Raw genomic sequence first — 15,253 nt, forward strand, 5'->3', positions numbered from 1 at the left:
GTGGAGAAGATAATCATTCCTTGACATGAAGGGATTTGCACCTGGTGCTTTCCTTTTGGATTAAAGTATTTAATGAGAGCAGCGCACTTTTTGAGTTAGGATCAGAGTTTTTCTTCAGTGCAAAGTGACTGAGAGTAAACCTGAACTTTTGCATTTAACTGAGAGGAACACTGACCTTCTTCTAGGATACCAGGGTAGTTTTTCTCTATGACTTTTTCAAGGATGATGCCCAAGCAGTTTTTTGGATCATGGTTTTCTGTAACTCCACTAATTCGCAAATTATCTTGCTTGGATCCCTTTTCCATATTCCTTACTTTTCCAAGGAGGTGTGTGTGTGTGTGTGTGTGTGTGTGTGTGTGTTGATTCTTGCTGTCTCATTGAGTTATAAGCTTCCACTAGTTTAATTCAAATTTTTAATGAATTATTTTTTCAGGTAGTTTTTTAACCTCCTTTTTCATTTGGCCAACTCTATTTATAAAGCTCTTTTCTTCAGTGAATTTTTTTCTATTTTAAATAGCTTTTAATTTTCAAAAGGCATGCAAAGATAGTTGTCAACATTCATCCTTGCAAAATCTTTTGTTACAAATTTTTCTCCCTCACTTGCCCTACTCTCCTCCCCTAAACAGCAAATAATCCAGTATAAGTTAAAGTGTGCAATTCTTATATCCACATTAACACATTATCATGTTGCTCAAGAAAGATCAGATCAAAAATGAAAAAAAAAAAAAAACCTGAGAAAGGAAAAAAAGCAAGTAAACAACAACAAAAGATGTCAGTGCTATGTTGTGATGTAAATTAGGTTCCCAGAGGCCTTTCTTTGGGTGTAGCTGCCTCTCTCCTTCACAAGTCTATTGAAACAGGCCTGAATCTCCTCATTGTTGAAAAAAAGTCATGTTTGTCACAGCTGATTGTCCCATAATCTTGTTTTTGCCATCTGTACCTTTCTCTTGGTTCTACTCTTCACTTAGCATCGGTTCATGTAAGTTTCTCCAGGCCTCTGACAGTAGCCTTCTGACCATTTCTCATAGAACAATATTCCATTACTTTCACATTTTACAACCCATGGAGAGGTTTTGTAAATAAAAAGCTTTAATCAAAAAAAAAAAACAAACAAACAAACATAATGATAATAATATTTCCTTATTTTCTCCTTTTCATCAAAAAGTTGGAATAACCCTGAAGACTGATGAGGAACTTTGATTTGAGACAGGATTTGGATTTTATGTAAAATAAGTGAATCATAAAGTGAATGCCAAGGAAGATGGCAAGCCAAATAAAGAAGAGAAACATCAAACCAGGGAGGGCAGAATGGAGAATACGGCCAATGTTTTCAGGCAACTGGAAAGAAGGTAAGGGGGAGACATTCTTCAAAAAATTCTGACAAAGAAACACCATGTCTCTCCAGTGATGATACATCATTTCCCTCTCTCACCTGTTAGGGTGTCTAGCACCCTCTGGTTTTGCAATACCATGAGATCGAGTGAATAAACCTGCATTTGGTGGTTTGTGACAAACTTCCCTGGCTGTTTCAGGCCCATGGCTAGTTCTATCAAGATGCTTCTGACAGAGGGGTACAGTGAGCTAAAGATGGCTATGGTCTGGGTCAGGGATCTAAGAGAAGCCAACAGGGTTGCAATAGTCAGAAAAGTCAGCCTCCATTGCTCATGGAGGAACAGCTTTAAACAGAGAGGAACTTCATCTGAGTGATTTCCTGGGACAACTTGGGCATGGTGTAGACAAAAGAGAGAGATCCTCTCAAAAAGGAGGAAGGCAGTGATATAGGGTAGAACAACATAAGGACAGTCCTGGTCAAGGAGACAATTCTTCAACCAAGATATGGAAAATAAAGGGTGAATCCCAGAAAGAGTAAGTGCACCTCACAGCTTGTAGCACCTCCAGGTATGGGTGTTTCTCTGTGCCACTGCTATGGAACAAGAAAGGCTTTGGGGGATTTCTACATCACCCAGAAATTGAATAGATGCCTTTGCAATTGCCTTTATTGTACAGGGAGGTTAGAGGTGGGATGATTTTTTTTTTTGGGACAGGCAACTGCATTGATTATTTTTAAGGTGGCTTTTCCAGCACTATAGATTTGTATTCAGGCACATCTGTGACTGAAGGAGCTGGTCAGAACTGACTGAGACATTTAGGAAAACAAACCATATAGAATTGAAATAAAAGTGAAATTCTGTTCATAAGATTTGATCATCCAAGGTAAGGGCACATTTGCTGGTTATGCTCTGGATACAGAGTGAAAGTTGAATTTCTTGAGAGACACCCGAGTGTCATGGACCCTCCCAGAAAGGGTCTGCAATGGTAGGGACTGTAAAACCTGCTACTAAGACAATTAGTTCTGGTTTAATGTGCGCCTTTTTCACATAGATAAATTTTTCTTCTAAAGATTACTTTGGGAATGTGAGAAGGGGGATAGAAATAATGATAGGGGGCACTGGCTGCTTCTTTTACATAAGCTACTGCTCTATGAAACAGACCAGGACAGCTGACTTCTCAATGTGGAAAGGTTCAGGAGTTTGTGAACAGGACCACCTACCTGGATTGCAGAACCTCCTGGTGACCTGATCTTGTAAATCCAGTGGTGTCCTGTAGATTCTGCCATCTGGCAGGTGGTATTGCCCATTTAGGACATGGCAGGTGGAACCACAAATACACAACCTTGAGTCTGGCTAAAGTGGGAGTGGTGAGCAGGACTCCAAAGGGACCTTTCTACCATGGCTCCAAGGAAGGCTTTCAGAGATTGTATCAGATGCAATCACAGGCCTGCATTAGGAGCTGAGCCTCAGTTGAGATTCCTAAAGAATGGGACTGAGAGACAAGTTGGTAAGTCTCTGATGATGTCTGTAGACATTATCACAATAGAGTTCCCTGTAGGTGAGTCCCTGTAGGAGGGAGCATTAAGTTGCTATGCTTTCACCCATGAATACAGTGATATAAGGGGTCCTGATATTATCTCATAATAGCTTCTTCCTATCTAGCTCTTCCATCAATTTAATAAGGGGAGAGGGGGATTAAGTATTCCATTAACTTTTTTTTCCCATCCTTGATGACTGGGGGGTAAAAGGCATAATGTTGGTGCTGAGTGATTGACCAGGGTGAAACCACCTTAGGTAATGAAGCTCTTGTAAAATGGGTACAACTATTATTAAGTATTTCTTTAAGAACCCTACATAATGGAATGATTTTTTTTTCTTTTTTTCCCTAGTAACTTTGTTTCTGCTTAATACACATTGCTTTATGCATGTTCTGAGGAGAGAAAAAAATTGAAGAGATTAAAAAAAAAAAAAAAACCTGAGAAAGGAAAAAAAGCAAGTAAACAACAACAAAAGATGTCAGTGCTATGTTGTGATGTAAATTAGGTTCCCAGAGGCCTTTCTTTGGGTGTAGCTGCCTCTCTCCTTCACAAGTCTATTGAAACAGGCCTGAATCTCCTCATTGTTGAAAAAAAGTCATGTTTGTCACAGCTGATTGTCCCATAATCTTGTTTTTGCCATCTGTACCTTTCTCTTGGTTCTACTCTTCACTTAGCATCGGTTCATGTAAGTTTCTCCAGGCCTCTGACAGTAGCCTTCTGACCATTTCTCATAGAACAATATTCCATTACTTTCACATTTTACAACCCATGGAGAGGTTTTGTAAATAAAAAGCTTTAATCAAAAAAAAAAAACAAACAAACATAATGATAATAATATTTCCTTATTTTCTCCTTTTCATCAAAAAGTTGGCATATTGTGACCCATGTGGGTCTGAAATTCTTTTTATCTAAGATGATTTTTGCTAGCCCACAGGCTGTGGCAGTATGAGGGGGAACTCTGCCACCCAGCGCGAAAGTGTACAGACTATCCCCAAAGCATATTTGGAACCATGGGCAGCTAGTAATGGATTGAAGTCCATCTGCCACATTTGAAAGGGAACATTTGGGAAAGTAAACTGACCCCCAAGCCGGTGTCAGAGGCTTGGATACATTGTGCTTTGGGGCAGCTGGGACTCATCTCACAGGTGGTGACAGCAGTACTAGGAAACTTCTCTCACCAGTGTTTTTGGGCTATTCCCACCAACTTGTTAGGTGCACAAAGAGTGCAAATGCTATGTTGTGATCCACATTCCATTCCCACAGTCCTCTATCAGTGTAGATGGCTCTCTTCATCACAAGATCATTGGAAGTGGCCTGAATCATGTCATTGTTGAAAAGAGCCACATCCACCAGAACTGATCATTGAATCATCTTGCTGTTGCCATGTATGATGTCTCCTGGTTTTGCTCACTTCACTTTGCGTCAGTTCATGTAGTTTCACCAGGCATCTCTGGAATCATCCTGCTGATCATTCCTTATAGAACAATAATATTCCACAACATTAATGTGCTATTACTTACTCAGCATTTCCCAGCTAATAGGCATCCATTCAGTTTCCAATTTCTTGCCACTACAAACAGGGCTGCAGAAACATTTCCACACATGTGGGCCCTTTTTCCTCCTTTAGAATATCTTTGGTAAATAAGCCCAGTAGAAACATTGCTTGTCCAAAGGCTATGTACCTGTTGATAGCCCTTTGGGTATAGTTCCATATTGCTCAGCAGAATGGTTGGATCCATTCACAATTCCACCAACAATACATTAGCGTCCCAGGTTTCCACATTGGTTACATTGAGAAGATTTCTGTCCAGTTTGGGTTCTTTGATTACTAGTAAGAAATCCTCTATTTCCAAAAGCTTTCCAACATTGATTACAGTCATAAAGTTTCTCTTAAGTGTGGGTATGCTCATGGTCAGTAAGACTAGATTTATGTCTAAAAGCCTTTCCACAGTGGTTACATTAATAAGGTTTCTCTCCAGTGTGGATTCTCTGATGTACAGTAAGAGCTCTCTTGTCTCTAAAAGCCTGTCCACAGTGGTTACATTTATAAGGCTTCTCTCCAGTGTGGATTCTCTGATGTGTAGTAAGACCTCCCTTTTTTTCTAAAAGCTTTTCCACAGTGGTTGCATTCATAAGGTTTCTCTCTAGTGTGGATTCTCTGATGTACAGTAAGAGTATTCTTGTCTCCAAAGGCCTTTCTACACTGGTTACATTCATAAGGTTTCTCTCCAGTGTGGATTTTCTGATTTATATTAAGAGCTCCCTTTTGTATAACAGCCTTTCCACACTGGTTACATTCATAAGGTTTCTCTCCAGTGTGCATCATCTCATGTCCAATAAGACCTTTCTTGCTTCTAAAAGCCTTTCCACAGTGGTTACATTAATAAGGTTTCTCTCCAGTGTGGATTCTCTGATGTACAGTAAGAGCTTTCTTGTCTCTAAAAGCCTGTCCACAGTGGTTACATTTATAAGGCTTCTCTCCAGTGTGGATTCTCTGATGTGTAGTAAGACCTCCCTTTTTTCTAAAAGCTTTTCCACAGTGGTTACATTCATAAGGTTTCTCTCCAGTGTGGATTCTCTGATGTAAAATAAGAGTTCCTTTTTTTATAAAACTTTTTCCACACTGGTTACATTCATAAGGTTTCTCTCCAGTGTGGATTCTCTGATGTACAGTAAGAGCTACCTTGTGTCGAAAAGCCTTTCCACAGTGGTTACATTCATAAGGCTTCTCTCCAGTGTGCATCATCTCATGTCCAATAAGACCTTTCTTGCTTCTAAAAGCCTTTCCACAGTGGTTACATTCATAAGGTTTCTCTCCAGTGTGGATTCTCTGATGTAAAATAAGAGTTTCTTTTTTTATAAAACTTTTTCCACAGTGGTTACATTCATAAGGCTTCTCTCCAGTGTGGATTCTCTGATGTGTAGTAAGAGCTACCTTGTATCGAAAAGCCTTTCGACACTGGTTACATTCATAAGGTTTCTCTCCAGTGTGGATTCTCTGATGTACAGTAAGAACATTCTTGTCTCTAAAAGCTTTTCCACAGTGGTTACATTCATAAGGTTTCTCTCCAGTGTGGATTCTCTGATGTACTGTAAGAGTATTCTTGTCTCCAAAGGCCTTTCTACACTGGTTACATTCATAAGGTTTCTCTCCAGTGTGGATTCTCTGATGTATATTAAGAGCTCCCTTTTGTCTAAAAGCCTTTCGACACTGGTTACATTCATAAGGTTTCTCTCCAGTGTGCATCATCTCATGTCCAATAAGACCTTTCTTGCTTCTAAAAGCCTTTCCACACTGGTTACATGCATAAGGTTTCTCTCCAGTGTGGATTCTCTGATGTATATTAAGAGCTCCCTTTTGTATAAAAGCCTTTCCACAGTGGTTACATTCATAAGGCTTCTCTCCAGTGTGCATCATCTCATGTCCAATAAGACCTTTCTTGCTTCTAAAAGCCTTTCCACAGTGGTTACATTCATAAGGCTTCTCTCCAGTGTGGATTCTCTGATGTACAGTAAGAGCTCTCTTGTCTCTAAAAGCTTTTCCACAGTGGTTACATTCATAAGGCTTCTCTCCAGTGTGCATCATCTCATGTCCAATAAGACCTTTCTTGCTTCTAAAAGCCTTTCCACAGTGGTTACATTAATAAGGTTTCTCTCCAGTGTGGCTTCTCTGATGTACAGTAAGAGCTACCTTGTGTCGAAAAGCCTTTCCACAGTGGTTACATGCATAAGGTTTCTCTCCAGTGTGGATTCTCTGATGTACAGTAAGAGCTCCCTTTTGTCTAAAAGCCTTTCCACATTGGTTACATTCATAAGGTTTCTCTCCAGTGTGCATCATCTCATGTCCAATAAGACCTTTCTTGCTTCTAAAAGCCTTTCCACAGTGGTTACATTCATAAGGTTTCTCTCCAGTGTGCATCATCTCATGTCCAATAAGACCTTTCTTGCTTCTAAAAGCCTTTCCACAGTGGTTACATCCATAAGGCTTCTCTCCAGTGTGGATTCTCTGATGTAAAATAAGAGTTTCTTTTTTTATAAAACTTTTTCCACACAGGTTACATGCATAAGGTTTCTCTCCAGTGTGGCTTCTCTGATGTACAGTAAAAGCTACCTTGTGTCGAAAAGCCTTTCCACATTGGTTACATTCATAAGGCTTCTCTCCAGTGTGGATTTTCTGATTTATATTAAGAGCTCCCTTTTGTATAAAAGCCTTTCCACAGTGGTTACATTCATAAGGCTTCTCTCCAGTGTGGATTCTCTGATGTACAGTAAGAGCTACCTTGTGTCGAAAAGCCTTTCCACATTGGTTACATTCATAAGGTTTCTCTCCAGTGTGGATTCTCTGATGTGTAGTAAGACCTCCCTTTTTTCTAAAAGCTTTTCCACAGTGGTTACATTCATAAGGTTTCTCTCCAGTGTGCATCATCTCATGTCCAATAAGACCTTTCTTGCTTCTAAAAGCCTTTCCACAGTGGTTACATTCATAAGGCTTCTCTCCAGTGTGGATTCTCTGATGTACAATAAGAGCTACTTTGTGTCGAAAAGCTTTTCCACAGTGGTTACATCCATAAGGCTTCTCTCCAGTGTGCATCATCTCATGTCCAATAAGACCTTTCTTGCTTCTAAAAGCCTTTCCACAGAGGTTACATTCATAAGGTTTCTCTCCAGTGTGGATTCTCTGATGTACAATAAGAGCTACCTTGTGTCGAAAAGCCTTTCCACATTGGTTACATTCATAAGGCTTCTCTCCAGTGTGCATCATCTCATGTCCAATAAGACCTTCCTTGCTTCTAAAAGCCTTTCCACAGTGGTTACATTCATAAGGCTTCTCTCCAGTGTGTATCATCTCATGTCCAATAAGACATTTCTTGCTTCTGAAAGCCTTTCCACAGTGGTTACATTCATAAGGCTTCTCTCCAGTGTGGATTCTCTGATGTACAGTAAGAGCTACTTTGTGTCGAAAAGCCTTTTCACATTGGTTACATTCATAAGGCTTCTCTCCAGTGTGGATCATCTCATGTCCAATAAGACATTTCTTGCTTCTGAAAGCCTTTCCACAGTGGTTACATTCATAAGGCTTCTCTCCAGTGTGGATTCTCTGATGTATAGTAAGAGCTACCTTGTGTCGAAAAGCCTTTCCACAGTGGTTACATTCATAAGGTTTCTCTCCAGTGTGCATCATCTCATGTCCAATAAGACCTTTCTTGCTTCTAAAAGCCTTTCCACAGTGGTTACATTTATAAGGCTTCTCTCCAGTGTGGATTCTCTGATGTATACTAAGATCTCCCTTTTTTCTAAAAGCCTTTCCACAGTGGTTACATTCATAAGGTTTCTCTCCAGTGTGGATTCTCTGATGTGTAGTAAGACCTCCCTTTTTTCTAAAAGCCTTTCCACAGTGGTTACATTCATAAGGCTTCTCTCCAGTGTGGGTTCTCTGATGTAAAATAAGAGTTTCTTTTTTTATAAAACTTTTTCCACACTGGTTACATGCATAAGGTTTCTCTCCAGTGTGGATTCTCTGATGTACATTAAGAGCTCCCTTTTGTATAAAAGCCTTTCCACAGTGGTTACATTCATAAGGCTTCTCTCCAGTGTGGATTCTCTGATGTATATTAAAAGCTCCCTTTTGTATAAAAGCCTTTCCACAGTGGTTACATTTATAAGGCTTCTCTCCAGTGTGGATTTTCTGATTTATATTAAGAGCTCCCTTTTGTATAAAAGCCTTTCCACAGTGGTTACATCCATAAGGCTTCTCTCCAGTGTGGATTCTCTGATGTACTGTAAGAGTATTCTTGTCTCCAAAGGCCTTTCTACACTGGTTACATTCATAAGGCTTCTCTCCAGTGTGGATTCTCTGATGTACAATAAGAGCTACCTTGTGTCGAAAAGCCTTTCCACAGTGGTTACATTAATAAGGTTTCTCTCCAGTGTGGATTTTCTGATTTATATTAAGAGCTCCCTTTTGTATAAAAGCCTTTCCACAGAGGTTACATTCATAAGGCTTCTCTCCAGTGTGGATTCTCTGATGTACAGTAAAAGCTACCTTGTGTCGAAAAGCCTTTCCACAGAGGTTACATTCATAAGGCTTCTCTCCAGTGTGCATCATCTCATGTCCAATAAGACATTTCTTGCTTCTGAAAGCCTTTCCACAGAGGTTACATTCATAAGGTTTCTCTCCAGTGTGGATTTTCTGATTTATATTAAGAGCTCCCTTTTGTCTAAAAGCCTTTCCACAGAGGTTACATTCATAAGGTTTCTCTTCTGTGTGGATTTCCAATTGTACAATAAGATTTTCCTTTTTTATAAAACTTTTTCCACACTGGTTACATGCATAAGGTTTCTCTCCAGTGTGTATTCTCTGATGTATAGTAAGAGCTACCTTGTGTCGAAAAGCCTTTCCACAGTGGTTACATTCATAAGGCTTCTCTCCAGTGTGTATCATCTCATGTCCAATAAGACCTTTCTTGCTTCTAAAAGCCTTTCCACAGTGGTTACATTCATAAGGCTTCTCTCCAGTGTGGATTCTCTGATGTACAGTAAAAGCTACCTTGTGTCGAAAAGCTTTTCCACAGTGGTTACATTCATAAGGTTTCTCTCCAGTGTGGATTTTTTGATGACCAATGAGACCTTCCTTGCTTCTAAAAGCCTTTCCACAGTGGTTACATTCATAAGGTTTCTCTCCAGTGTGGATTCTCTGATGTATAGTAAGAGCTACCTTGTATCGAAAAGCCTTTCCACACTGGTTACATTTATAAGGCTTCTCTCCAGTGTGGATTCTCTGATGTATAGTAAGAGCTACTTTGTGTCGAAAAGCCTTTCCACAGTGGTTACATTCATAAGGCTTCTCTCCAGTGTGCATCATCTCATGTCCAATAAGACCTTTCTTGCTTCTAAAAGCCTTTCCACATTGGTTACATTCATAAGGTTTCTCTCCAGTGTGGCTTCTCTGATGTACAGTAAGAGCTACTTTGTGTCGAAAAGCCTTTCCACATTGGTTACATTCATAAGGCTTCTCTCCAGTGTGGCTTCTCTGATGTACAGTAAGAGCTACCTTGTGTCGAAAAGCCTTTCCACATTGGTTACATTCATAAGGTTTCTCTCCAGTGTGGATTCTCTGATGTACAGTAAGAGCTACTTTGTGTCGAAAAGCCTTTCCACAGTGGTTACATTCATAAGGTTTCTCTCCAGTGTGGCTTCTCTGATGTACAGTAAGAGCTACCTTGTGTCGAAAAGCCTTTCCACATTGGTTACATTCATAAGGCTTCTCTCCAGTGTGCATCATCTCATGTCCAATAAGACCTTTCTTGCTTCTAAAAGCCTTTCCACAGTGGTTACATTCATAAGGCTTCTCTCCAGTGTGGATTCTCTGATGACCAATTAGAACTTCCTTGCTTCTAAAAGCCTTTCCACATTGGTTACATTCATAAGGCTTCTCTCCAGTGTGGATTTTTTGATGACTAATGAGACCTTCCTTGCTTCTAAAAGCCTTTCCACAGTGGTTACATTCATAAGGTTTCTCTCCAGTGTGTATTCTCTGATGTATAGTAAGAGCTACCTTGTGTCGAAAAGCTTTTCCACATTGGTTACATTCATAAGGCTTCTCTCCAGTGTGGATTTTTTGATGTACAATAAGAGCTACCTTGTGTCGAAAAGCCTTTTCACATTGGTTACATTCATAAGGTTTCTCTCTAGTGTGGATTCTCTGATGTAAAATAAGAGTTCCTTTTTTATAAAACTTTTTCCACACTGGTTACATTCATAAGGTTTCTCTTCTGTGTGGATTTCCAATTGTACAATAAGATTTTCTTTTTTTATAAAACTTTTTCCACACTGGTTACATGCATAAGGTTTCTCTCCAGTGTGTATTCTCTGATGTATAGTAAGAGCTCCCTTTTGTATAAAAGCCTTTCCACAGTGGTTACATTAATAAGGTTTCTCTCCAGTGTGGATTTTCTGATTTATATTAAGAGCTCCCTTTTGTCTAAAAGCCTTTCCACATTGGTTACATTCATAAGGTTTCTCTCCAGTGTGGATTTTCTGATTTATATTAAGAGCTCCCTTTTGTATAAAAGCCTTTCCACAGTGGTTACATTAATAAGGTTTCTCTCCAGTGTGGATTCTCTGATGTACAGTAAGAGCTCCCTTTTGTATAAAAGCCTTTCCACAGTGGTTACATTCATAAGGTTTCTCTTCTGTGTGGATTTCCAATTGTACAATAAGATTTTCCTTTTTTATAAAACCTTTTCCACACTGGTTACATTCATAAGGCTTCTCTCCAGTGTGTATCATCTCATGTCCAATAAGACATTTCTTGCTTCTGAAAGCCTTTCCACAGTGGTTACATCCATAAGGCTTCTCTCCAGTGTGGATTTTCTGATTTATATTAAGAGCTCCCTTTTGTATAACAGCCTTTCCACACTGGTTACATGCATAAGGTTTCTCTCTAGTGTGGATTCTCTGATGAATTAGCAGTTTGTAAAGATTCCAACATCTCCCCCTTTCTTTTGTTTTAGAACATAGGGTGGTCATGACTTCCTTGATATCTCAAGGAGGTGAGAACCCCCCAAAAAAGGTCATCGTGCTTTTCCTGACACCTCAGGAAGGGAGAAGAAAACACCAAAGGAAATAGGAAGTCAAATCAGATCAGCAGGTTTCTGAAGGGGCTCACTTGAAAGAAATACACCTAAATCCATCAATATGGGCCAGACCTTTGAAACAGATATACATGGTATACATAAATCCATCAATATGGGAGGCATTACACATAATTTAAATAAGCACATAGCAATATAACACAGGCTAGTAGTAATGTAACAAATAACATGAATCAACATGAAAATTTAAGTACTGCAATAGTCTCATCAACAATTTTTCATCTCAAGAAGTCCAATGATTCTTGCAATTACATAAAACACATAAGTATATAGCAATATAACACAGGCTAGTAGTAATGTAACAAATAACATGAATCAACTTGAGAATTTACACATGTCCATAAGTCCTAGAAATAGTCCAAAAGGATTCCATTGTCCATTAGTTCATGTGCCAGGAATCCAATAGTTCCTGTAAGCTCTGAAGTACTGCAAAAGTCTCATCAACAATTTTTCATCTCAAGGAATCCAATGATTCTTGCTGGTTTTTCAAGAACTAAAACAGTTTCGTCTTGCGTTAGGAAATCCAATGATTCCTGAAGATTTTAAAAGTCCTTTTAACAGTCTCATTGTCAGCCATGCTCTTTCAGTGTCAGATGCTTCTTCAATCTCCTTTGTTTTGAAGTTTTTCTCTTTTTCTATTTCATCTCAGGAAATCCATTGATTGTTGCTGGTTTTTCAGGAATTGAAAGCTGAAGATTTTAAAGTTCTTTTAACAGCCTCATTGTCAGCCATCTGATTCCTTCTCCACCTGTGGAAATATAAGCAGACCCTCTTCCCCAAGCAGTTAACCTATCTAATTCCCTTCTATTTACCACTTTTGGAATTTCTCCTCATCATCTTGTAATTATACTGGAGTTGTTTGCACTGGATATTGCCTTGTTGTCTTAAAAAGGCCTGCATTCTTCCCAACTGTAATCCTGATTGCTTTTCTGTTGGTTGATGACATCAGAGTCCTGAATTTCTAAAGTCTTTCTGGGTGTAACTGAGTTGCTATCATGTCCCACCTATCTTTTGATTGATACTTTGGAGCTGGGCCCTGCCTCGCATTCCTCTGGGTTAGTCTACATTTAGAGGCCCAGTGAAAGCCTCGATGACATTTTGGACATGGGGTTTCGGGTTTTCTCTCACCCTGTCTTCTCATTCTATCTCCATATCTACAATGAGCTCTCAAATGTCCAACTTTTCCACACTGAAAACATCAACGAGTTTCTCTAGAATTCCTTTGCCAAGAAGGTCCTTGTCTTTCCATGTTCATCATAATTTGGGTATAATAAGCATTTGTGCCCACTGTGGCACAGCGTCTTATGATCTCCTCTAAAGAAGCATCTTTGTCTAGTACCCGTATAATTCTTTTGCAAACCTCATTGGCATTTTCCTTAGCCAAATGTCTAGTCATTATTTTTGTGGCAGCATTATCTCCAATGGTTCTTATTATAGCTGTTTGCAAACGTCCCACAGAATCTGTAAAAGGTTCATTGAGACCTTGCTCTATTTTTGTGAAAGCTTTACTTCCATCTTGCTGTCCAGGGAAATTCCAAGCTTTTATTGCAGCCTTAGAAATTTGCTCCTATGCTGTTATGGGATAATAAATCTGTTCTGAACTCTCTCTATACTGACCTTCACCAGCTAATTGGTCAAAAGTGATTTGTACAATAGCTCCTGTTTGCCTATTGCGTTGGGCTTGAATCCTTTTTTTTTTTTTTTAATTAAATTTAATTTTTATTTTATTTAATAATAACTTTATATTGACAGAATCCAATGTCAGGGTAATTTTTTTTACAACATTATCCCTTGCACTCGCTTCTGTTCCGATTTTTCCCCTCCCTCCCTCCACCCCCTCCACCCCCTCCCCTAGATGGCAAGCAGTCCTATATATGTTAGATATGTTGCAGTATATCCTAGATACAATATATGTTTGCAAAACCGAACAGTTCTCTTGTTGCACAGGGAGAATTGGATTCAGAACATAAAAATAACCCGGGAAGAAAAACAAAAATGCAAATAGTTCACATTTCATTTCCCAGTGTTCTTTCTTTGGGTGTAGCTGCTTCTGTCCATCATTTATCAATTGAAACTGAGTTAGGTCTCTTTGTCAAAAAAATCTACTTCCATCAGAATACATCCTCATACAATATCGTTGTTGAAGTGTATAATGATCTCCTGGTTCTGCTCATTTCACTTAGCATCAGTTCATGTAAGTCTCTCCAAGCCTCTCTGTATTCATCCTGCTGGTCATTTCTTACAGAACAATAATATTCCATAACATTCATATACCACAATTTACCCAGCCATTCTCCAATTGATGGGCATCCATTCAATTTCCAGTTTCTAGCCACTACAAACAGGGCTGCCACAAACATTTTGGCACATACAGGGCCCTTTCCCTTCTTTAGTATCTCTTTGGGGTATAATGGGCTTGAATCCTACATAATTCATGAAACTCCGAAAGTCACAACAAATTTTGTCCCGGTTCTAGACATGTCTTAGCTATGGATTTCCAGTCATTCGGGGTTAAGATTTCATAGGACAAATTATCTAGTTACATCTTCACATAAGAGGATATAGCCCCATAAAGAGTGCAACCCTTTTTCAAATTTTTAATTTTTTCCAAATTAAAAGGAGTTTATTTTCTCCCTTTTTGACCTGAGGAGTCGAGCTCTTCAATCACAGGATATGCATTTATAAAATCAGATATATCTTCTCCTTCATTTTTTGCTTTAATTAATGCCTCTTCTAATCTTGTCATATTCTGAATCACAGGAGACGCTGATTGTGTTTCTGCCTCTCTCCCTCCCCTTTCTTCCTCCACCCATGAAAGGTTAATTGAGGGGGGAAGGTCATGAGATGTGGAATGATCTAATTCCTCCTGCTGCCAAGTATCACACTCAGAATTGTAATTAACTCCATTCTCATCTGATTCATCCTCTTTTTCACCTAGTAAAGTTGGTACTTCTTCCTCCTGCACTTTCTTTTTCTTCATTCTAACACTTAAATAACTTCTTATAGCCAATTGTATTAAATTGTATGTATTAAGTATGTCTTTGGAAATTGAGTTAAGTCCATTTTTATTATAGAATTGACAAAGATCCTCTCCTACTAATTGCCATTCATCTAGATCCAATTGTTTTTCCAGAGAGAAACAAGGACATATGTTTTTTACAGTTTCTAAAAGTTCAGTGATCTGCTGTAAAATTATAATTAAACCTTGGCTTTCCATAATTTTGACAATGCTCTCTAAACATTTTCCTTGAACAGAAACAGAAGGCTGTTTTCTAAACATCTGTCCTATCTTAGCTGAAATTCTACTTTAACTCCTTTAACAAAATTTCTTTGTTGTACTCACTCTAATTTTTGGGTTGAGGAGTCTTTTGTACTGGATCAGGATCAGAGGCTTTTCCACTGAAATCAGGATCGGAGCTTTTCCACTGAAATCCACTGCGGGGTCTGTCAGCCCCATGTTCAGGGCACCAAAATGTGATGATTTTCTTCTTTTAAAATATATAAAATAAGATGATGGTTCTCTCTGGGTGAGAATGCAGGTTTCTTGAGATTTTCTGGGGGCAGCCTTAGTATCAGTTCAGATCAATAATTACCCCAAATGCAGCCAGCTGGTAAAAATACAAATGTTTAATGAAGTGAGCCTCTATTTGGGATAAAGGCAAAAGTTTGAATGAGCAGGACATATTTATTTGACATTTTTGCCTCCTGGATATTATTCATCTAGTTCCCT

At 39.0% G+C, this 15,253-nt stretch overlaps 3 protein-coding genes and 1 pseudogene across 3 annotated transcripts in view; all 4 read right to left on the reverse strand.

Moving 5' to 3' along the window:
• Window positions 1–3,735: 3,735 nt before the first annotated feature.
• LOC127557695 (zinc finger protein ZFP2-like) lies at window positions 3,736–6,124 on the reverse strand. Its single transcript, XM_051991000.1, has 2 exons — window positions 6,120–6,124; window positions 3,736–6,087 (listed from the first exon to the last, which is right to left on the reverse strand). The coding sequence occupies exons 1-2, from the start codon at window positions 6,122–6,124 to the stop codon at window positions 5,250–5,252; spliced, it is 843 nt and encodes a 280-aa protein (XP_051846960.1). The 3' UTR covers window positions 3,736–5,249.
• Window positions 6,125–6,167: 43 nt separating this feature from the next.
• LOC127556945 (zinc finger protein 569-like) lies at window positions 6,168–7,503 on the reverse strand (annotated as a pseudogene).
• Window positions 7,504–8,027: 524 nt separating this feature from the next.
• LOC127557696 (zinc finger protein 850-like) lies at window positions 8,028–10,565 on the reverse strand (the record flags this gene model as incomplete). Its single annotated transcript, XM_051991001.1, has 2 exons — window positions 8,028–8,744; window positions 9,153–10,565. Coding segments are annotated over 2 exons (2,130 nt in total), but the record flags the coding sequence as incomplete, so codon positions are not given.
• Window positions 10,566–10,923: 358 nt separating this feature from the next.
• Window positions 10,924–15,253, reverse strand: part of LOC127556953 (zinc finger protein 8-like) — a 187,277-nt gene continuing 182,947 nt past the window's right edge. The window contains exon 5 of the transcript XR_007952578.1: window positions 10,924–11,109. The gene's annotated coding sequence lies outside the window, so the exon portion shown is untranslated. The remainder of the gene's footprint in view (window positions 11,110–15,253) is intronic.

This window comes from Antechinus flavipes, chromosome 3, assembly GCF_016432865.1.
Source record: "Antechinus flavipes isolate AdamAnt ecotype Samford, QLD, Australia chromosome 3, AdamAnt_v2, whole genome shotgun sequence".
Classification (NCBI taxonomy): domain Eukaryota; kingdom Metazoa; phylum Chordata; class Mammalia; order Dasyuromorphia; family Dasyuridae; genus Antechinus; species Antechinus flavipes.